Below are 23,681 nucleotides of genomic sequence, written 5' to 3' on the forward strand. Positions count from 1 at the left end.
AAATAATATTAATTTATCATAATATATTTGGAATATTAAGTTGGTCGATTGACAACAAATCAACAAACGGAAGCTAATGGCGGCGGTGTGTCACACTGTAATCCATCCGCGTGGGAGCTTGGGATCTTTGGTTCTGCTTTAGCCGAAGTAACCGTAGTCTCGTCGCTCAAACATGTCCTAACGACGGTTGGAGTTGCCTACAGTTTAAGAAAAAAAACATGTTGAAGAATCATACAACATTTTTTGTGGTAATATTTATCCTGTCTCAATCAAGCGTGGTGAGCTTTTTGTCTTTGACATCGCACGGTAAGACACCGGCTAGCTGCTACGTTAGCAAAACAATACAGTAAAAGGGTAAACACTGAATTACAGTAGTAACATGCTGGCTATTCATTTCATTTTAGGTGTCTTTCTTACAACTTACATGTAATATACAAAATGTATATAAATTGTTAATCCGTTGTCGTCACACACTGACCGGTCACATCATTAAGCACACCTTGCCACGACATTCAATGCAATAACTGCGTGTACAAAGGAAATAATAACAAGATGTACAATAATGAACATATTTTGAAATGAATACCTATCGTATTAAAGTGTGCAATGTTTGACACGAGTGTAACTAATCTACGACTTGACAGAGCATGACGAGCTGGTGCTGGCAGAAGAAGCAACAGAGTCTGCCTTGGAGGACAGCCCCAGGTTTGTGGAGTCTGCAAACCCAAGAGCAGCCAAGAGGCAGTTCAAGACTGCAGAGATCGCTGACGCCGTGATGGGTACCGAGGCCTCCATCGACCCATCTGACATTAAGTCGCTCATCCCTAAAAATGTGAAAGACTTCCACTCGGGCTTCTCGCCGCCTTGTGAGGACGGGGAGTGTGTGGGGGTCGCCGAGGAGGAGAATGCTGAAGCATCACAACAGGTATGAAGAGGATCTTCTTAAATGTGTCTGCATGGTGTGAAGGGGGATGCTTGTTGGTAGGTGACACTGGACATGGTGCACGCTGCTGCTGAAGACAAGAACACTGAGGCCGCCAAGACTTACAAGGTCACCTGTGACAAGAGGAATGTCACAGGCACGGACACCTTCACCGTGCAAGTCCTCAACGCCTCACAGGTGCACAATAAAATGTCACAGCATGAGCGCCACTAATAATACTATTAATAATGAAAAGCTCATCATGCTGACTTGCTTGACGCTGGCAGGACTTGATGGAGTTCCTCAACGCAAATGGCACCGAGTGTTCCATGGTGCTCTTCTTCACCGCCTGGTGCCAGTTCTCGGCCAGCCTGGCGCCTCACTTCAATGCCCTGCCTCGGGTTTTTCCCAGCATGCACTTCCTGGCCCTGGACGCCTCACAGCACAGCAGGTGAGCACCTTAAAACCTTCAAGGTAGGAAACGAATTCCCATTCTGGCGTCCTAAATTTTACATCAGAGTTAAGGAGAGCTCATTTAGCCAGCAAACCAACTCAAAGTTCATTTCCTCCAAGGCCAAACAATGCTACACACTAGATCAGCGGCGTGCAAAGGTTTTTCCAGCGAGGGCCACAAGGTGAAAAATGAAAGGATGCAACTTTGCCACTTTGATAAGCTAAGAAGTTAAGTATATAAAATGGTGTGAAAGTGTTTGCCCCCTTCCTGATTTATTTTTTTGCATGTTTGTCACACTTCTATGTTTCAGATCATTGAACAAATGTAAATTTTAGTCAATGACAACACAACTGAACACAAAATGCAGTTTTTAAATGAAACTTTTTATGATTAAGGGAGATAAAAAATCCAAAGCTACATGTCCCTGTGTGAAAAAGCCCCCTAAATTTAATAACTGGTTGGGCCCCCCTTAGCAGCAACAACTGCAATCAAGCGTTTGTGATAACTTGCAATGAGTCTCTTACAGCGCTGGGGAGGAATTTTGGCCCACTCACCTTTGCAGAATTGTTGTCATTCAGCCACATTGGAGGCTTTTCCAGCATGAAGCGCCTTTTTAAGGTCATGCCACAGCATCTCAATAGGATTCAGGTCAGGACTTTGACTAGGCCACTCCAAAGTCTTCATTTGGTTTTTCTTCAGCCATTCAGAGGTGGACTTGCTGGTGTGTTTTGGATCATTGTCCTGCTGCAGAACCCAAGTTGGTTTCAGCTTGAGGTCACCAACAGATGGCCGGACATTCTCCTTCAGGATTTTTTGGTAGACAACAGAATTTATGGTTCCATTTATCACAGCAAGTCTTCCAGGTCCTGAAGCAGCAAAACAGGCCCAAACCATCACACTACCACCACCATATTTTACTGTTGGTATGATGTTCTTTTTCTGAAATGCGCCGTTACTTTTATGCCAGATGTAATGGGACACACACCTTCCAAAAAGTTCACCTTTTGTCTCCTCGGACCACAGAGTATTTTCCCAAAGGTCTTGGGGATCATCAAGATGTTTTCTGGCAAAATTGAGACGAGCCTTAATGTTTTTTTTGTTCAGCAGTGGTTTTGGTCTTGGAACTCTGCCATGCAGGCCGTTTTTGCCCAGTGTCTTTCTTATAGTGGAGTCATGAACACTGACCTTAACTGAGGCAAGTGAGGCCTGCAGTTCTTTGGATGTTGTTGTGGGGTCTTTTATGACCTCTTGGATGAGTCGTGGCTGTGCTCTTGCGTTAATTTTGGTTGTCCGGCCACTCCTGGGAAGGTTCACAACTGTTCTATGTTTTGGCCATTTGTGGATAATGGCTCTCACTGTGGTTTGCTGGAGTCCCAAAGCTTTAGAAATGGCTTTACAACCTTTTCCACACTGATAGATCTCAATTACTTTCTTTCTAGGTGGGGGAGAGAGGGATTTTTTTCTCCATTAACAATAAAAAGCTTCATTTAAAACTACATGTTGTGTGTAGTTGTGTTGTCATTGCCTATTTGAATTTGTTTGATGATCTGAAACATTTAAGTGTGACAAACATGCAAAAAAAAAAATATATCAGGAAGGAGGCCAACACTTTTTCACACTGTTGTATATGTATGATATAATATCAAATATTGTATTGAAGTACAGTATACAGTAAATTTATGTAGACCTAATTTAGCAGTAATATGAAATAAATGGAATGATGATTTAAAAGACTCTGACTGTGTTCATTTGGCCATTTATTTGAGGAAACGTAAGGGAATGAATTAAGGCCTGGCATCAAGAAGAGTGGAGGGTGCTATTTGAGAAAACATGTTGTGTTTTAGCTCAGAAATGTAAAGACAAGTCATGGATTTGGTTAAAAGGCACACAATATGATATTGTTTGTGGCCGTAGTCTCTCCACCAGATTTGGGACGGTGGCGGTACCCAACATCCTTCTCTTCCAAGGAGCCAAGCCCATGGCTCGCTTCAACCACACAGAGAGAACGCTGGAGATGCTCACCTCCTTCATCAGCAACCAGACGGGTAAGTGCGTCCGTGACATGGTCCAAAGATGTCACCACCAGTGTGTTTGTGTCCACCAGGCTTGGAGGCGGGGCTAGACAGGAACGTGACGGACGCCGACCGTCTGGGCCCGCTGCCCAGCGTGCCGGTGAAGAGCATCGACTGGTTGCTGGTCTTTTCGGTGCTGTTCATCACGGCCTTCACCGTGTACGGCATCTTGAGGACCGACAGCATCCGATGGCTGATCCCGGGCCAGGAACACGAGCATCAGGACTGAAAGACAGCCGCTGGATGCGATGGAACCTTTAATAGGACGTTGGCTATTAAGTCTGTTTTTCATGTCGACATTCCAAAGAGGGTTAAAAGTGAGCGCATTGACGGAAAAGCAAGTGGAAGTTGGGTGTTGCTATGATATGCTGTGATGTCCCTGAAATGCCAATGCTGTTTGTAGGGTAAGATGTGCCAGGCAGTCTTGCATGGAGAAAGTGTACATTTAAGTCAGGCTGTGAAGTGAACAGCTACATTGAAGAGTGCAGAATGTGCGATACCACTGATTTCATTTCCAATCCGATACTCAGTAAAATTCAGGTTGGTATCACATGATGTGTGTGTGTTAAATTTTAGAAAGTTGTGTGTTTCGCATCACAGCATAAAGAACACAAGATAGTTAATATATTGTTTAAATAAATTTATTATAAATTTTAAACTCTGAAGTATGTTGCAGTTTATGATATTTTACAATATAGCAAGGCTAATATACAACAACAGAAAAAACAGAGAAATCATACTAAATATGTGATTATGGTATTTTTAAACAATGTAAAAAAAAAAAAGACGTAAAATAGTAAAACAATTAAAATAAATGATTCTTTATTACGAATGACGATTTGAATCACACATGCCTCCCAATGTTTCAATTGCCTCAAATGGCTGCAGTATCAAAAGTATCGATATTAGCGCATGAGGAGCTGGTATCGGAAATGTCCATATTTCAGTATCGATCCGCACTCACTAACGTTGAGGCTTCGTTGGTTGGTGGTAGCAAGGAGGACACAACTGGAAGTTCTCAGCATGAGCTGGTTAATATTTGAATATTAAAATAAAAAATGTTAATATTTAGCCCGCGATTGAGCAACCTTCTTGTCAGGCTGACAGTTTCCCAGCCTTTTTTCTCCGGGACTTCGAAAATGGTGAGTTTTCTGATCGTAGCCCATTGGAAGCGAATAGAGACACAAACGATATAGTGTGTGCATCACACAGCAGTTTGTGGCGCATTTTAATGCTGCTTTTTGTTCATTCATCTGTAATCCTCCTGCTATGAGCTTCTGGCATCCCCGTTCTGTGGCACACTACTTCCGCCAAACTCCATAGATAAACGCTGGTAAACAAACACAGGCACCTGTAAATTACCGACTTTAACCTTAAGTTACAGCACATTTTGAGTTTCTTTGGCACCATTGCTTACGTCGGCAAACACATTTGGCCTGTATAGCGCTCCGTTAGTTGGAATCGAACTTTAAACTTTGCTTGTAAGGGACTCGTTTGCTAAGTCTTAAATGTGTTCGTTTCTCGCCTCAGTTTTTAACGACATCATCTCCACACCGAAATAAAGAGCGAGTTATAGCAACATTTCCAAACCATTCGGCATTGTCAATTTGACGTAAATGATCATATGAATAGATTTCTTCAAACCCATTCAGACTGTCACCATTAGTTCGTCGTGTTATTTCTCCTATATTGGCACCACACTGCCATCTAGTGGATCCCAGTTGCCATTGCACACAATGCATCGACGTTGAAATTATGGCAGGTTCAAATAATAATAATAAAGCCTCATACAATAGTTTTTAAGTGCGTGGCTGGTTTCATGGATTTTGTGACGTATGATTAAAAATTAATTAATAATGCAAAATAAATGTGAATTGTAAATATTCACATTTTGAGGTGTGTGTCTGTGTATGTGCATGTGCCCAGTCGTCGGATTCTCATTGGCTCTCCCCGGCCGACCGAGACCAGCAGGTGATGGACTTGAGAGTCACTGGCTGGATGGAGGTGGAGGAGCGTGACGCCATCTTTAAAGAGTTTCACTTTAAAACCTTTAACCAGGTATATTTGTCACCATTGGGCCTTATATACATACATATATATGTGTATATATATGTGTGTGTGTGTGTGTGTGTGTGTGTGTGTGTGTGTGTGTGTGTGTGTGTATATATATATATATATATATATATATATATATATATGTGTATATATATATATGCCGATATCTTCTCAATTTCCGATTCCGACATCTGTGCGTTTGTCATGTTGTTACACTTCAGTGCCCCTAGATGGCACTAATGGGCATCTGTGAGTATGTCTGTTGGATGGAGGAGTTGGTACAACATGCAACTTTTATTCTGTCATCTTTGACAAACACAGCAGTTCAAGCACAAACCCTAATAAATCACTACTAAATAATAATAAGTAATAAATTCCCTTACGAGCCTTTACTGCCATCTCAATGAGCGTTGTGTGTATGCTTGCTCACTTCTGCCTTTGTCACATTGATACAAGCCCCCAAATAGCTGTCCTTGGCTATGCCTGCCGGTAAATAGCACCCACTAACCCAAATTTTAGATTGCAGTTGCAAGCAAAAAATCAGCTGCGAGACGGCTTACATCTAAAAAACACTCGTTAGATGGGACACTCGCATGCCAAGGTACCGCAAAGGAAGCCTAGCAGCCAAGCTAACGCACCAGAGTTTCTTTTATGCGATGCAAAGCTGACAAGTGCGAAGGCAGCCCAGGTCCTTTTTTTTTGACGGGTGGAAAAAAATTAGCGTCCACGCTGTGCCGGATTAGTTAATATTCGCAATCCAGACGGGAACGGATCACTGGGGTGAAAAGGATGTAATACATAAGGCACACCGACGTGTGGCGCTGTAGACAGACACATAGACGGAACCACGTGACACACCAAACTGTAGAAGAAGAAAGAACACATGCGCATAAGTCCGTCATCTTCCGCTTTCCAAAGTGGAATTACTTCTACGTGTCATTTTGGAGAAAAAGGCAACAAAATATTAGGAGAATGTGGATGGGGTGAGTCATGTCCATCCAGACATGCAGATATGATGTTGGCTTGTCCTCCAAGCTCACTTCTGGTCACATGACAACATTCATAAAACAGCAGTGTCGGCCGTCTACACGAAAACGACAAGCTGGATTTTTCAGATGTTCCCACTCTGGAAGCTGTTTCAGGGCACCCGGATCGCCATTTCTGATACTTTGCTCATACTTCAGGGCCTGTCCACCCGGGAACATTCCTGAGATTAATTTTTTTGATGGATTAAAAAAAAAAAAAAACGCTTTCCTGGTGAGGTGTTCCGGGCATGTCCAGCCGGGAGAAGGCCACGCTGGAGGGATTATGTCTCACAGCTGGCCTTGGGAACGCCTTGGTGTCCTCCCGATGGAGCTGGAGGAGGTGGCCGGGGATCTGGAAGTCTGGGCTTCCCTACTGAGACTGCTGCCCCCGTGACCCGGACCCGGATAAGCGGAGGAAAATGGATGGATGGATGGATGGATGGATGGATGGATGGATGGATGGGCACCCAGAACGCCGTTTGTGTGCGGACGAGAGGTTGAAACTTGGGATGCTTAGTATCCTTCGATTTCCGTGAAAAATCACGTGACCGGCATATGCTCATAGATGCCTTTCAGCGCTGATCACAAAAGCCGATCACCCGTGGCTATCACTACTGCAGCGCGCAGGTATCCTTTCATGTAGTCTAGTGTCCTGCCCTAACTAACGGCTTGGGCAGCACCGTCCTCCCACTTTCCTTCAGACCAGAACAATCATGTCTGCCGGGTGGCACTAACCTGCCAATACAGGCCATGAAAAATACCTGGTGGCGATAGCATGTTAATAATGTTTAATTTAGTACGGCATTTGAAAAACAAACACTTGACGGAGTATGGAGGCTCACGGTGTGATCATCAGTCCAACGGCAGCTAACGAAGCCAAAACGCTGGACAACACTCGCCCGTATGTGCGTGACAGTCAGAATGCTAAGCTAATAACTCGAAAAATAATTGAATTCATCGGACGAGATGAGCAGCCTTGCTCAGCAGTGGAAGACGCCGGGTTCTCCAGCTGCTCTCTCACTTGGAGCCCACCTGTGTGCTACCTGGAAGTCCTGCTAGAGCTCCACCAGTCATGTGTCCTCTTGGAAAACTAAGTCAAATATGTTTTTGTCTAAATGAAGGTGATTTTATGCTTCCTTTTTTCATACCATATAGCCAATAGCAGGGGTCTGGTTCCCATGGAAAAAAATATTTTTGCCCTCCCTTATTAATTAATTAATTACTACTTTTATTAGTGATTACCTCTTTTTGGCCCTGCGATTGGCTGGCGACCACTCCAGGGTGTACCCTGCCTGTTGCCTGAAGTCAGCTGGGATAGGCCCCAGCATGCCCCCGCGACCCTAATGAGGAAAAGCGGCATAGAAAATGGATGGATGGATTACCTATTTTTGGGCCCCCTGGCAGTCAAGGGATCTTGGAATTGGCCTGACTTTTCCCCTTCATCAAGGCACCCTTGGCTAATAGCACTCATCATAAATACATTGAATAATGTCTTTAATCCATGTGATTGGTATCATTTCACTGCAGGGTGATCGCTATCTGAATCGGCAGCATGAAATGATCGGAGCATCCCTAGCTGAAACCATAAAATACTTGGCCCTTTTGACCTGAAAACGTTTCCATGTGGACAGCCCCCCAGTCTTTCATCCACACGGCGATGGCGTTCTGGGTGCCCTGAAACGCTAGTTTAAAAAAATGTTTAACCAGCTTCAAACAGGTGGGAAAACCTGGCAACGCTGCCTTGTCGTTGCCGCGTGGACAAGGAAACCACTACTTTCTGAAAATGAGGACGTCACCACCCCCTCCCCATCACATGACCGGAAGTGAGCACCGCTGCCAAGCCAACACAATACTACAGTGCAATACTACATAATACTACAGTATCTGAGTATTTCATCTGGCATGACTCCCAGTCCACATTCTCCTGATATTTTTGGGTCTTATACTCCAAAGGGTAGAAGTAATTCCACGTTACGTTTCACGCATGTGTTCTTTCTTCTTCTGTTGTTTTGGTCTGCCGTGTGTGTGTGTGTGTGTGTGTTTATAGCGCCACATGTAGGTGTGCCGTATGTATGACATCCTTTTCATGCCGTGATCCATTCCCGTGTGGACGTGACTATTTACCGATCCCACACTGTGTGGATGCCATTTTTTTTCAACCTTTGAAAAAAACAAATCCCGTGCGGACAGGGCGTCAACCTCCTTTTATCTGCTGGTGTAAAATGCTAACAGTAAAAGTTGAGGTCAGGTGAGCTTGACTGATTCGCCTTCTATACTAGCTTGTTTTTTCTCAAGGCCACTTAGCGGACTTCCTCTAATCCCTGTGCTTGCTTTAGCCCCTCCAACAGTGGTCTTTTTACACTTCCCCGCCTTTGAAGCGCTGACCTCCCCCGCAGGCTGCCGGCGGCGCTGAGGCCTCCTCTTACCGCTGCACGTCAGACCGCATTAGGCTGAGACGAGCCAGGTGGCCGTCTCGGCGGTTCCAGCGCTATGATTTCCTCCGCAAACAATCAGATTGCTTCAAAAGTTTCATGCGGAGCTTCAGCCACCCTCGCTGCCTCCTCCCAGCATCTGCTGCTGATCCAGATTGTCCCCGTCTGTCCCACCCCCAGAATTCTCCTTCTGAAGCTCCACTGTGGAACGTCAACAACACTAACGTGATGACGGCCATAGACTGGAACTTGGAAGCACAAAAGGGGGACGCATGTGTCCTGAATGTATGTATGGAATGGGTGGTCCGTGGTGGGGGTGGGGTTGTGGTATGGTCTGGTGTGGTGTGGATTATGAACAATGAGCATTTTATTGATGAGAGATGCTGTGATGAGATTGCAGCATGGCAATACACAGCCCCATATTGCAAATATCTGTACACAATTCCTGGAAGCTGAAAACATCCCACTTCTTGCGTGGCCAGCATGCTCACTCAACATATCACCCATTAATAACAACGTATCACCCATTAATAACAATGTATCACCCATTAATAACAACATATCACACATTAATAACAATATATCACCCTTTAACAACATATCACAATTTAATAACAACATATCACAATTTAATAACAACATATCACCCAATAATAACAATGTATCACTCATTAATAACAACATATCACCCTTTTAAGAACAATGTATCACCCATTAATAACAACATATCACCCTTTTAATAACAATGTATCACCCATTAATAACAATGTATCACCCATTAAAAAACAACGTATCACCCATTAATAACAATGTATCACCCATTAATAACAACATATCACCCTTTTAATAACAATGTATCACCCATTAATAACAACATATCACCCATTAATAACAATATATCACCTTTTAACAACATATCACAATTTAATAACAACATATCACCCAATAATAACAATGTATCACCCATTAATAGCAACGTATCACCCTTTTAACAACAATGTATCACCCATTAATAACAACATATCACCCTTTTAATAACAAAGTATCACCCATTAATAACAATGTATCACCCTTTTAATAACATATCACCCATTAATAAGAATGTATCACCCATTAATAACAATGTATCACCCATTAAAAAACAACGTATCACCCATTAATAACAATGTATCACCCATTAATAACAACATATCACCCTTTTAATAACAATGTATCACCCATTAATAACAACATATCACCCATTAATAACAATATATCACCTTTTAACAACATATCACAATTTAATAACAACATATCACCCAATAATAACAATGTATCACCCATTAATAGCAACATATCACCCTTTTAACAACAATGTATCACCCATTAATAACAACATATCACCCTTTTAATAACAATGTATCACCCATTAATAACAATGTATCACCCTTTTAATAACATATCACCCATTAATAAGAATGTATCACCCATTAATAACAACATATCACCCTTTAACAACGTATCACAATTTAATAACATCATATTGCCCGTTAATAACAATGTATCACCCATTAACAACATATCACACATTAATAACAATATATCACCCTTTTAATAACATACCACACTTTAATAACATCTTATCACCCATAAATAACAATGTGTCACCCTTTTAGTAACGTGTCACCCATTAATAACAACGTACCACCAATTTATAATGCCATATCACCCATTAATAACAATGTATCACCCTTTTAATAACAATATATCACACTTTAACAACATCATATCGCCCATTGATAACAATGTATCACCCATTAATAACAACGTATCACTCATTAATAACAATATATCACCCTATTAATAATGTGTCACCCATTAATAATGCCATATCACCCATTAATAACAACATATCAATCTTTAATAACATCATATCACCCATTAATAACAGCATATCACCCTTTTAATAACATGTGACCCATTAATAACACCATATCACCCATTAATAACAACGTATCACCCGTTGATAACATATCACCCATTAATAACAATGTATCACCATTTAATAACACCATATCACCCAGTAATAGCAAAATATCACCCATTAATAGCACCATATCACCCATTATTAGCAATGTATCACCCTTTAACTCATTCAATCCTAGCTGTTTTTCAAAAGACAATCCTTTCAGTAGACCATTTTGGCTGATCTTTCAAGGAACCTAGCAAAAGAAAGATTAGACTCACGTCTTTCATCAGTTTTGTTTCTACCATTTTCCGTTCTTTAGTAATCAGCAGTACAACATAGGTAAGTTTCAGAAAAATATCAATTCCCGACTAGAAAAGGGAGAAAAAAACTTTTTGTGAAAAGATACATTTTAAGCATAACTTTCCCTTTCACACAGATATTTTTTGCTTTTGTGGCAGCTCAAATATCTAACAACTATACCAACATAAACACCACAAAAAGGGGTTGTTTTACATCAAAATATCAATGTACTTACAGATTTGTACCTTTGGAACTGAACTGTGTGTGTGTGTATGTGTGTGTGTGTGTGTGTGTGTGTGTGCGCGCGTGTGCATGTATTAACGTTTCCCTACAAAGCGTAACCTTCTGCATGCGACGCTCCTCCACGCTCTCACTTCCTCCTTCCTGTCATGTGTGATTCCTCCATTCACATGATCCCTGCCGAGCTCTTATCAAAAGCACTTCTGCCACCTTGTGGCCGTGTTTGTGGCTTAAAATTGCTCTGAAGTGAAATAAAGTAAAATTAGTGGAGAGTTGCGCCATCACATCTTTTTGCCTCTCGTGCAAAAAAACCCAAAAGACATATGAATACGTTGTTGTGTTGGGGTTTAGAAAAATGTATAATTCCGTCTTTGGTGTTGAATGAGTTAATAACATATCACCCTTTAATAACAACATACGTATCACCCATTAATAGCAGCATATCACCTTTAACAACAATGTGTCACCCATTAATAGCAATGTATCACCCATTAATAGCAGCATATCACCTTTAACAACAATGTATCACCCATTAATAGCAATGTATCACCCATTAATAGCAGCATATCACCTTTAACAACAATGTATCACCCATTAATAACAATGTATCACCCATTAATAACAATGTATCACCCATTAATAGCAGCATATCACCTTTAACAACAATGTATCACCCATTAATAGCAGCATATCACCTTTAACAACAATGTATCACTCATTAATAGCAATGTATCACCCATTAATAGCAGCATATCACCTTTAACAACAATGTATCACCCATTAATAGCAATGTATCACCCATTAATAACAATGTATCACCCATTAATAACAATGTATCACCCTTTAACAACAATGTATCACCCTTTAACAACAAAGTGTCACCCTTCAACAACAATGTATCACCCATTAATAACAATGTATCACCCATTAATAGCAATGTATCACCCATTAATAACAATGTATCACCCTTTAACAACAAAGTGTCACCCTTCAACAACAATGTATCACCCATTAATAACAATGTATCACCCATTAATAACAATGTATCACCCTTTAACGACAATGTATCACCCCTTAATAACAATGTATCACCCTTTTACGACAATGTATCACCCATTAATAGCAATGTATCACCCTTTAATGACAATGTATCACCCATTAATAGCAAAGTATCACCTGTTAATAACAATGTATCACCCTTTGACAACAATGTATCACCCATTAATAGCAATGTATCACCCTTTAATGACAATGTATCACCCATTAATAGCAACGTATCACCCGTTAATAACAATGTATCACCCTTTAACAACAATGTATCACCTATTTATAGCAATGTATCACCCTTTAATAACAACTCATCACCTTTTAATAACAACATATCACTCATTCATAACAACGTATCACCCTTTAATAACACCATATCACCCTTTAATAACAACATATCACCCATTAATAACGTATCACTCTTTAATAACACCATATCACTCATTAATAACAATGTATCACCCTTTAATAACACCATACACTCATTAATAACAATGTATCACCCTTTAACAACAATGTATCACCCATTAATAGCAATGTATCACCCTTTAATAATAATGTATCACCCATTAATAGCAGCATATCACTGTTAACAACAATGTATCACCCATTAATAGCAACCTATCACCCTTTAATATCACCATATTACCCATTAATAACAACTCATCACCTTTTAATAACAACATATCACTCATTCATAACAATGTATCACCCTTTAATAACACCATACACTCATTAATAACAATGTATCACCCTTTAACAACAATGTATCACCCATTAATAGCAATGTATCACCCTTTAATAATAATGTATCACCCATTAATAGCAGCATATCACTGTTAACAACAATGTATCACCCATTAATAGCAACCTATCACCCTTTAATATCACCATATCACCCATTAATAACAACTCATCACCTTTTAATAACAACATATCACTCATTCATAACACCATATCACCCTTTAATAACACCATATCACCCTTTAATAACACCATATCACCCATTAATAACATATCACTCTTTAATAACACCATATCACTCATTAATAACAATGTATCACCCTTTAATAACCCATATCACTCATTAACACACATTAATAACAATGTATCACTCTTTAATAACCCATATCACTCATTAATAACAATGTATCACCCTTTAATAACACCACATCTCCCATTAATAACAATATATCACCCATTTATAATAACGTTAGCACCTAAAAAAAACTTAAAAGATGTATAAATACGTGTTTAGGTGCTAACACCTAAACACTTGCACTAAAAACGTAACTACACGAGCACTCAGTGCACACTTACACTAACACGTACTTTAGTACACACTTACACTAACAACTTAGTACACGCTTAGACTAACCCCTAAAAACACTAAACACTACACTAGCACCTAGTACACACTTAACACCTACACCAACACATACTGTAGTACACACTTACAGTAACAATTTAGTACACACTTATATTTAGTATCAGCCGAAGCTACTTTACTAAAAGTAACGCAGGAGTCTCGGGTGTATTCTCTGGCTGCAGCACCGGCCAGGATCTTCATGATCTGCAATTTACACTAAGTTGTTAGTGGAAGTGTGTACTTAAGTACATCTTAGTGTGTAGGTGATAGTATAAGTGTGTACTAAGTTGTTAGTGGAGTTGTTTGTGTAAGTAAATCATCATCATCATCATCGTGGCTGCCCTTTAACTTTGTCCAGTTCCAGTGGGGGCGGAGCCAAGTGATGAGGTGGATCACGGCATGTGTGTGTGTTTGTGTGTGTGTGCGCACGAGGCTGTGGGAGCGTGCATGTGAGTCTGCATGCATTTATTCCTGGCAGGCAGAGCGGGGGTTCCTAAGCCCCCTCTGGGCGGCGTGGCGGCGGCGGCGGAAAGGCGATCTGTAAATAACAGACATGTGTTCCAGGCGGCGGCGGGAGCGTCTCATCCCGTCTTGTGTGACAATCACGGCGTAATAGCTGCAAAATGCCTCCTCGCCGCCGGGTGGTTCTGATTATTTGAGGCGGGGGTCTGCGTCATGTCACGTCAAATAATCCCACTTTGACAGCTCTATGGTGGATTGGGCGGGGCCAGGCTGGGCGGGGCCGCACTGGACATGTGACCCGCATGCTGGGTAAACAAAGCACCTGAGTCCTTGACCCCTGTTGACATGAGGTCCAAGCGGGGACCGCAGCTCGCCCGCTCGTCCCACCACTTGGCCGCCCATTGTGTCCTGCCGCTCCTGTTACCGCCCCCAGGGAGCGCCGCCTGACTGAGAAGCCCCAAAGTAGGACACTTGTCTTCAGACCCCCTCCCAATCATTTGTACTTGGGAGTAACCTACCCACCACCCCCTTCTCGTCTTTCACTTCTTCACTTTCACATTCCACACAGGCCACTTTATTAGGTACACCATCCCAACTACAAACTCATATTCATAAAACGTTGTTACTTCCATACACTCGCTAATATCTACACTCTCTGCTTGTATCAGAAATACTCAACGCGCACACGCACACTAATACTTCCACCCTTAACTTGAATCTTAAATACACAAAATCCTCACTAAACTCTACACCCTCTCCATGTATCAGAAATACTCAACGCGCACACACCCACTAATACTTTCACCCTCTACTTGCATCCTAAATACGCAAAATGCAGACTTACTAATCGCTGCACCGCAGGTGTCAAACTCAAGGCCCGGGGGCCGGATTTGGCCAGCCATATCATTTTATGTGGCCCGCGAAAGCCTTGAAATAATGCATGTCAAAAGGACACTTATTTTAATATTAGTGTAATTATTGTAATTTTGTTATGAACATTAATTTTGTCTTTACTTTTTCAAGCTTTATTTTTCATTATTTTACTTATATACTATTGTCAAATTCTATTCATATTGTTGTATTTTTATACAGTATATATGCTGTATGCTGTAATTTAATATTTTTTTGTACTTAATAGAAATATATTTAAATAAGTAAAAATTTGAATATTTAAAACATATTTTTACAATAATTTAATAAACATTTAATAAACATTTACCATTGACATTACATTTACAATAAATAATAAAATAATATATTAAAGTAAAAACTAAATTAATATTACTAACAAAAACAACTATAAAATATATTTTTTTAAATCAAAAAGACAATCTTTCTTGCTAAATGTATTTGTTGTCAATACTGACAGAAAACCTTGGATTTTTTTGTTGTCAAATCCAATTTAAAATGACTATTTTGTATTAGTTATTAATGAAACATTTATGTAACAATTAATGATTAATACATTTCTAAAATAGAATTATAAAAAGTGGCCCTCTGAGGATAACCATAACTGCGATGTGGCCCACGGTAAAAACGAGTTTGTACTTGTATCATAAATACACAACACACACTCGGCAATATTGACAACCTTACTTGCTGGCTGCCACAAGGTGGCACTCTAACCCCAAACAAAAAACCACCTGAGCCAATCAGAAGCCAGAAGAAAGTCATTTCCAGGAAAAGGCACAAGAACAGCAATAAGAGTATTAATAACAGTAATAATACTGTGTCTGCTCTACTTCTACTATACTTCTGCTAAATGTGTCTACTGTACTACTACATTTGTCTATACAACCATGTATGTGGTTGCATGTGTTTACTATACTACCATATATGTCTACTATACTGCTACATATGCTTACTCTACCTGTACTACACTACCATAGGTGTCGACAACACTTCTACTATACTACTATGTCAATTACACTTCTACTATACTGCCACATATGTCTACTATATACTGCCATAGTAGACATATACTGTATGGCTGTGAGGTAACATGCCAACTACATACTACTATACTACCATACATGTCTACTATACTTCTATGCTGCCATATATGCCAACTATACTTCTATTATCCTACCATATACTGTATGTCTACTATACTTCCACTATACTGCTGTATATGTCTACTATACTTATACTATACTGCCATATATATCTACTATACTACCATATATGTCTACTATACGTCTACTATACTACCACGTGTCTACTATACTTATACTATACTGCCATATATATCTACTACTCTACCATAAATGTCTACTATACGTTTACTATACTACCACATGTGTCTACTATACTTATACTATACTACCATATACAGTGCCGGTATGTCTGCTATACTTCTGCTACTGTATATTACCTCATGTGCCTACTCTAGCGCCGCTACACTATCGTAGGCGTCTAGTATACTTCAACTATACTACTATGCATGTCTATTACACTTCTACTATCCCTCCATATGTCTGCTATACTCCTGCTCTAGTACTATTAATGTCTACAATACTAGCATATACTGTACGTCTACTATACGTTTGCTACGCTACCGTATGTGTCCCGTATATCTCTGCTATACTACCATATGTGTCTACTATAATTCTAGTATACGACTAAATATGTCTACTGTACTTCTACTATACTGCCATATGTGTCTACTCTACTTCTACTATATTACTATGTAATGTATGTCTGCTATACTTCTACTATACTACAATGTATGTCTATTATACGTAGACTATGCCACTGTTTATCTATTATACTTCTATTGTTACTGTATATGTCTACTGTAATACCATATATTTCTGTATATGGTATGTATGCTATACGACTGCTATACTATACTGCTATATATACACTTGTACTATATACTGTATGTACAATACTTCTACTATACTTCTAAATATGTACTATACGACTATATATGTGTGCTATACATCTGTACACTACTATATATGTGTACTATACTTTTTCTATATGTGTACTATACTTGTACTACATGCATACTACAGTTGTACTGTACTGGCATACATGTGTACTATAATTGTACTCTCCTACCATAGACAGCATGTACATAGTATACTTGTACTGTGCGTGTATGTGCAGGTGGTTGTGGTGTGGTAGGTGGTTGCTGATGATTTGGCTAATGAGACAAGCGGTCAGCGGGTGTCATGTAGTCAAAGACGCAGGAGAGCGGCATGTGAGGGGGTCATGTGACGCAGGAAAGCGGCATGCGAGTGCAGGTGACGTGAGGCAGGAAAGTGCGAGCGGGGCGGGGTGGTGCGTGGAGTTGAGCGAGGACAACACCTGACAGGACGAGTCCACGGGCGGCGCTGAGACAAAGCAGACGGCCTGGGACGGCAAATTGGTGGCAGCGAGGTCAAGTTGCAGGAATATGCCAATTACGTGAATTGATGGGGAGGCCGCGCGCTCGATAAGCAATTGGGTCGGGCCGCAGGTCGTGTTACGACTCCTCTGAGCGGGACGTCTCCCAAAATTGCTGTGAAGGAGTAAAAAGAAGAAAAAAAAGGCTCAATGCAATTTCCTGTGCGAGCCATGTCAGGTGTAAACAATGGCGGTCAGTGATTGAATTAAGGAGGAAGCGTTTTGGGCTTAATTGAGATTGCAGAGGGAAATTGCTCCGAAATGACCCGAGCGTGACGAGGGATTTCACTCCGGAGATAATTACACCCGGCATAATGGCCGCCTCGGCCTGCGCCTGATTGGAGAGCAGCCACATGCCAACTCCAAACACCAGGCCTGTGCACGTGCACACGTGTGCACGTGCCGTGTGGCACGATGGTCGCCTGTTTGCAGGAAAAAAAGATTGAAGAGAAGGTAAACATGGTGCCTTAAGGCATGGCTGGGCAAAGTGCGCCCTGGGGGGGCCATTTTCAGTCCGCATCTTATTTCTCACTGGGGAAAAAAAAAAAAAAAAATCGCATCATTGATTATTCGTGGCATATTTTACTACACTTTTGCTTCATTTGAATAAAAATACATTAAAGTCTGGCAAGTCAATGTGGGGCTTGGAAAGGAATTGTTTACAAAGTTGATTTTATTTGTTGTTTGAAAGTGTTTTCTCAGAACTATGCTTGTATATAGCGCCATATCTTTTTATCATACATACAGTACATACAGTACATACAGCATGTGTACTATGTACTGTACAGGTTCCATGTAGTCGTATAGCATAGCGGGAAAGGCTTGACTCATGACAATATCCATCACAGCAATCACATGACATCATAAATACATAATACCGTACGTAACGCATGTATAATACAATACATAACAGCTCTTGTGTTGTGTGTCAGGCGTTTGGCTTCATGTCCCGCGTGGCGCTACAGGCGGAGAAGATGAACCATCACCCCGAGTGGTTCAACACCTACAACAAGGTAACCCTGGATGCCACATGACACCTTGTCATTTTACACAGCCACGCCTGTGCCTCACACCATTTACCTCTGTGTGTGTGTGTGTGTGTGTGTGTGTGTGCGTGTGCGTGTGCGTGCGAGACAGGTCCAGATCACGCTGACGACCCACGACTGCGGCGGCCTGTCCAAGCGAGACATCAGGATGGCAAAGTTTATCGACAAGGTGGCTCTTTCCATGTAACGTACGTTTGCTGTTTTGCCAAACACTTTGTTAAATAAATGTCATGTTTGTGTCGATCGTCTGCTCACGTGTTGATGGGCTTGTATTGATCACGTGATTCGTGACCAGCTCAAAGTCAGCTTGGATTTATTTCGCTCACACTTTGTCACACTCAAAAACAAGTCGTCATTTTTCTAATGTAGTTATTTTTCAATAAGATAAAATAGCTAATCATCTGTTCAATAATAATAATAATCATCTATAACATAACCGAATCATCTTTCAATAATAATAATCTATAACATAATGTAATCTTTCAATATTACTAATAATAACACCAATAATAATAATAATATTAATTTCTAAAGTAATCATCTTTCACTAAGAATCAAATATAACGATGACGGCAAAATAAGAGTAGGATGTAAAAGGTGCCACGCATTTAGCCATTTCCATGCTTTAATCATCATTTCTTTTTCTTCTATTCACGCAACATATACAGTATATAGATGATATATATGTACAAGAAGGCCAAATCCACACCACTTCCACAAATGACAGAACCCAGACCCAGTTTGGGGCGGCCGTCTGCCTCCATCAGCTAATTTTGGAAAGTTGTTATGTTTTCCGCCATCCCCAAATCCACCATATGAATCATATTCATTATTTGACACTTCCAAAGTTCCCTTTTGACATTGAAAAGAACCGTTTTCTTTAACGTTGAATTACCGTCAACTTCCCGACAGGACAATTCGTGTTCAGCCGTCGTTGCTGATTTTTCGTTTGGTATGAACGACTGTTATTATTTGCAACACATCCAAACCAAAATTCCATCTGGAAGGATTTACTTCTCACTTGTGTGATTTCAAAGATGGAAGTGGAGTCCAAGGAACGGAAAGAGAAAGCAGGAAAAATAGCTGAAAATTAAAAATATCCAAATAAATAATAATAATAACAATAATAATAATAATAATAGCATGAAATTCAAATAATGATTTTCTCCAGCTTGACAAGCGGCTTAGACTTTGCTGTGGATTTCTTTCTTCTTTTCTGTCTGCTACTTGATCTACAGTTTGTATCTTTACTGTACTGTACTGCCACACCTCCGCTACATAATACTATATAGAGTACTGTATATACTCTCACTACATTTCCCCGCTGTGGGATAAATAAAGTACAAATACAAATACATACTACATGCTGTATAAACACACACACCATCACATCATACTACGTACTGTACTGTATATATCCATCCATCCATCCATCTTCTATGCCGCTTATCCTCATAGGGTCGCGGGTATGCTGGAGCCTATCCCAGCTGCCCTGGGGCAAGAGGCGGGGTGCGCCCTGGACTGATCGCCAGCCAATCTCAGAGCACATATAGACAAACATTCAACAATTTAGAGTCTAACATGCATGTTTTTGGAATGTGGGAGTACTCGGAGAAAACCCATGCACGCGGAGATTCGAACCTAGGTCTTCCCTATCTCCTGACTGTGTGGCCAACATGCTAACCACTCGGCCACCGTATGGCCTTGTACTGTATATGTACTCTCATAAATACACATTTGTGAGTTGGATACACACTGCGGATGGAACGATACCGTAACCTAAGTCACAAAGGTCACCAGGTAGACGCCACATGACATCAGTCAGCTGACATCAAAGGTCCCCTCCTGATTGGCTGTTGCTCCTCGGCGGCAAAGATGAAATCCCGGCAGGCGGGAACAATCAGTGGGCTGATTGTTGTGTGTGGCTGGCGGCATACGGCGTCGCTCGCATCATAGAAAAATGCATTTTTCGTGGTTATGATCCAATACGGTACATAAAGTCCTCATTGCATTTGAAAGTTGCTATTTTTCCATTAGTTGGAATTATTGTTGCTCCAGGTGTTAGACGGCGCCATGCGTGCCCTGAGCACTGTTATGGAAATGTGTTTTTCTACACTTACATGTTATTGTCGCTATGATGTGATGATGAAATGAAAACAGAAATGTTTTTTTCTGTATTGCCTTGATTTAGGCTATATTGTCATTTGAATGATTGTTTTCCTTTCTTTGCTAATTGTCATGTTTGATAGCAGACTGGATCACGTGTACATCAATTTTGGAAGGAAATAGAGTCATGACCGCTACGCTCTTGAAATATATTGAATTATGTGGCATTATCTTCCCGGCCATGTTGAATTGAATTGCAAATGATTTCTTTTTATTACAGCAGAAAATGAGGGTGGTATAAATATGAAACCTAAACATTCATTTCATATTAAAAAAACCTCTACTTTTCACTTTCAGTTTCATTTCCATTAAAAAAAAATCTTAAAAAGGCATCAAACTTTTTTTTTGTATCAAAAACATATCGAGCCGCTAAAGTATCTTAAAGTATATTAACCATGAATGATAAAATATATGTTAAATATGATATTATACTTCTAAATGTGTGTGTGTGTGTGTGTGTGTACATACTGTATGTGCTCATAAAGGGGATTCATGGATGTACAGGTATACTTCTCCAAATATATATTTCAAAGCATATTTAATGCTCACAAATTCATTCCAAGTCTCAATGGACAATATTATGTTATATCATTAGCATGATTAGTGGGAGCCGTAGTATTAGTCTAGTTAGTAGTATTAGTGACTCTGTTTTACGTTTATGGCATGGTAAGTATTCTTTATGATTTTACTTTTTGTCAAATCATTATTTTCATGTTACTCTATATTCACATATTTTTCATTTGCATGCATTTCTACTGTTTTCTCCGACAACGCAATATTTTTGTGTGAGATATGAGGCGATTACTATTCGTGATTTGACTTTGGGTCAAAGTAGTTTTAAGGTCCTTCTCCTTTGATGGGTTTTTTTCCATCTAGGATATTCATTGCTTTTCTTTTTATTCTTATATTGGTATATATTTAGTATACAATCTAATGTTTGATATTTATATTGAGTAAAACAATAGAATAATTCGCTAACCACTACTCATTAGTTGTTCAATAGTTCCTCAGTAACTACTCTACACATTAGTTCCTCATTAGTTCCTCAGTAACTAGTCTAAATGTATGTGCCTTAGTCATTAGTTCCTCATTAGTTCTTCATCAGCTCCTCAGTAACTACTGTATTTTTGTGTACCTGATTGTAAAGTGCGACCAATAATTCTATTCTTATTCTTTATTTTCCTTAAAGCAGACATGAAGCATCTTCATCCAGGTCGTCCCAGGCTTGTGGAGGCTAATTGTGGACACGGTGTGTGTGTGTGTGTGTGTATTCGCGCTCATAAATTTGGCAGTGTGATGTTGAAAAAGCAGTCAGACAAGAAAGCGGGCGGTGGTGGGAGTGCCGCCTATGCAGCGCCGCTAATCCGCTAATCCAATAATCCCAAAATGACTGTCATGCGTCCGCTCCCGACAGAATAGCGCTACACCCACGGAGGGCACCTCATACTACCTTCACAGTGTACACACAAGTACACCAACGTATGCTCGCGTGTACTTTGGGGTGTGTAACAGCATGCACTTACTGTCCTAGTGCCTTCATGAATTACCATAAAGCAGGGGTGCCCACAGGTTTTTCAGCGAGGGCCACATATTGAAAAATGACAGCATGCAACTTTGCCACTTAGCTTCTATCATATTTGGAGTTTAATCCCATCATCATCCCAACCTAATTTTCTGAAAATGACATTTTGTTTTGTTTTTCTCTTCTTCATTTTATGCCTTTTTCAAAAACAATATTTTTTCTCTAATATTTCCAGTTTATTATAAAATTGCACTTTTTTTCTCGTAATGTGACTTTTTTGCTCAACAGCTTGACTTTATTGTCATAAAATTACAGCAGTTTTGGTTTTCCATTTCTACTGTTTCCTTGTCAATTTTCCAACGATTTCAGCTTTCTTCTTGTCTTTTAATTGTCTGAATTTTCTTCTCATAATTATGACTTTATTCCCATAATATTTTGACTTTACGTCCATAGTATCTTCACTGTGTTCCCATCATATTATTATACCATCATTTTCCCCCAAAAATATACATTCCTTATTTTGTTTATGACTATTTGAAAATAAAGGGTTTTTTTAGATTTCAACTCCATGCTACTCCATAATATTACAAATGTATTTAAAAAAAAATCTTTTTTCTCTTAATATTTTGACTTTATTCTTATAAACTGCTGGTTTTTCCATCTCTACTGTTTTTTAAACAAAAATTCCAACATTTTGACTCATTATGACTGTGTTCCCATAGAATTTTTGTCTTGATTCTCGCAACATTTTCTACAACCTCATTTTTCAAAAAGCACAGCTTTAGTCATCATTTTCTTTGTGTGTCATAATATTACAAATTTAAAAAGTCATTTTTCTTGAATATTTCAGCTGCTACTAAAATGATGTTCTTTTTCCTCATGAAATTCTTGTAAAATTACAACTTTTTTCTCGTTCGATTACAGCTTCTTTCCTCTGAAGATTTTGACTTTATTCTTGTGCAGTTACTGCTGATTTTTCCATTTTTTTATTTTTAGTTTTCTTGTCAAATGATATTTTTTAGAATGTAATTTAAAAAAAAAAAAAACAGCAAATGGCCTCCGGGCTACGCTTTGGACACCCGCGCCATAAAGCTTTATTGCCATAATTCAACTGCTGTGTGTGTCTTGTAACTTTTTCTACTTTGAAAACAATAAAAATACATGATCCCAATGAGAAGAATATTTTCTATTAGTGCTATTGTTGGTCAAGTCATGTGACCAGGAGGCG

General features: G+C 39.9%; 2 protein-coding genes across 4 annotated transcripts; both read left to right on the forward strand.

Annotated features, from left to right (window-relative positions):
* The first annotated feature begins 95 nt into the window (after positions 1–95).
* Positions 96–4,234, forward strand: txndc15 (thioredoxin domain containing 15). Its single transcript, XM_054755366.1, has 6 exons — positions 96–306; positions 645–925; positions 986–1,120; positions 1,210–1,373; positions 3,291–3,421; positions 3,481–4,234. Exons 1-6 carry the CDS (start codon positions 219–221, stop codon positions 3,675–3,677), a joined length of 996 nt encoding a protein of 331 aa, XP_054611341.1. The 5' UTR covers positions 96–218; the 3' UTR covers positions 3,678–4,234.
* Positions 4,235–4,381: 147 nt separating this feature from the next.
* LOC129169197 (pterin-4-alpha-carbinolamine dehydratase 2-like) lies at positions 4,382–23,566 on the forward strand. 3 transcript variants are annotated; one of them, XM_054755368.1, is made up of 5 exons: positions 4,382–4,590; positions 5,375–5,506; positions 18,652–18,732; positions 18,857–18,953; positions 22,124–23,566. In XM_054755368.1, the coding sequence occupies exons 1-4, from the start codon at positions 4,507–4,509 to the stop codon at positions 18,950–18,952; spliced, it is 393 nt and encodes a 130-aa protein (XP_054611343.1). In that variant the 5' UTR covers positions 4,382–4,506; the 3' UTR covers position 18,953; positions 22,124–23,566. The 3 variants fall into 3 exon arrangements, with proteins under 3 accessions (XP_054611343.1, XP_054611342.1, XP_054611344.1); XM_054755367.1 differs by lacking the exon at positions 22,124–23,566 and having other exon boundaries at positions 18,857–21,221; XM_054755369.1 differs by lacking the exons at positions 4,382–4,590; positions 5,375–5,506; positions 22,124–23,566 and adding an exon at positions 8,186–9,245 and having other exon boundaries at positions 18,857–21,221.
* Positions 23,567–23,681: the final 115 nt, after the last annotated feature.

Source organism: Dunckerocampus dactyliophorus, chromosome 16 (assembly GCF_027744805.1).
Source record: "Dunckerocampus dactyliophorus isolate RoL2022-P2 chromosome 16, RoL_Ddac_1.1, whole genome shotgun sequence".
NCBI classification, from domain to species: domain Eukaryota; kingdom Metazoa; phylum Chordata; class Actinopteri; order Syngnathiformes; family Syngnathidae; genus Dunckerocampus; species Dunckerocampus dactyliophorus.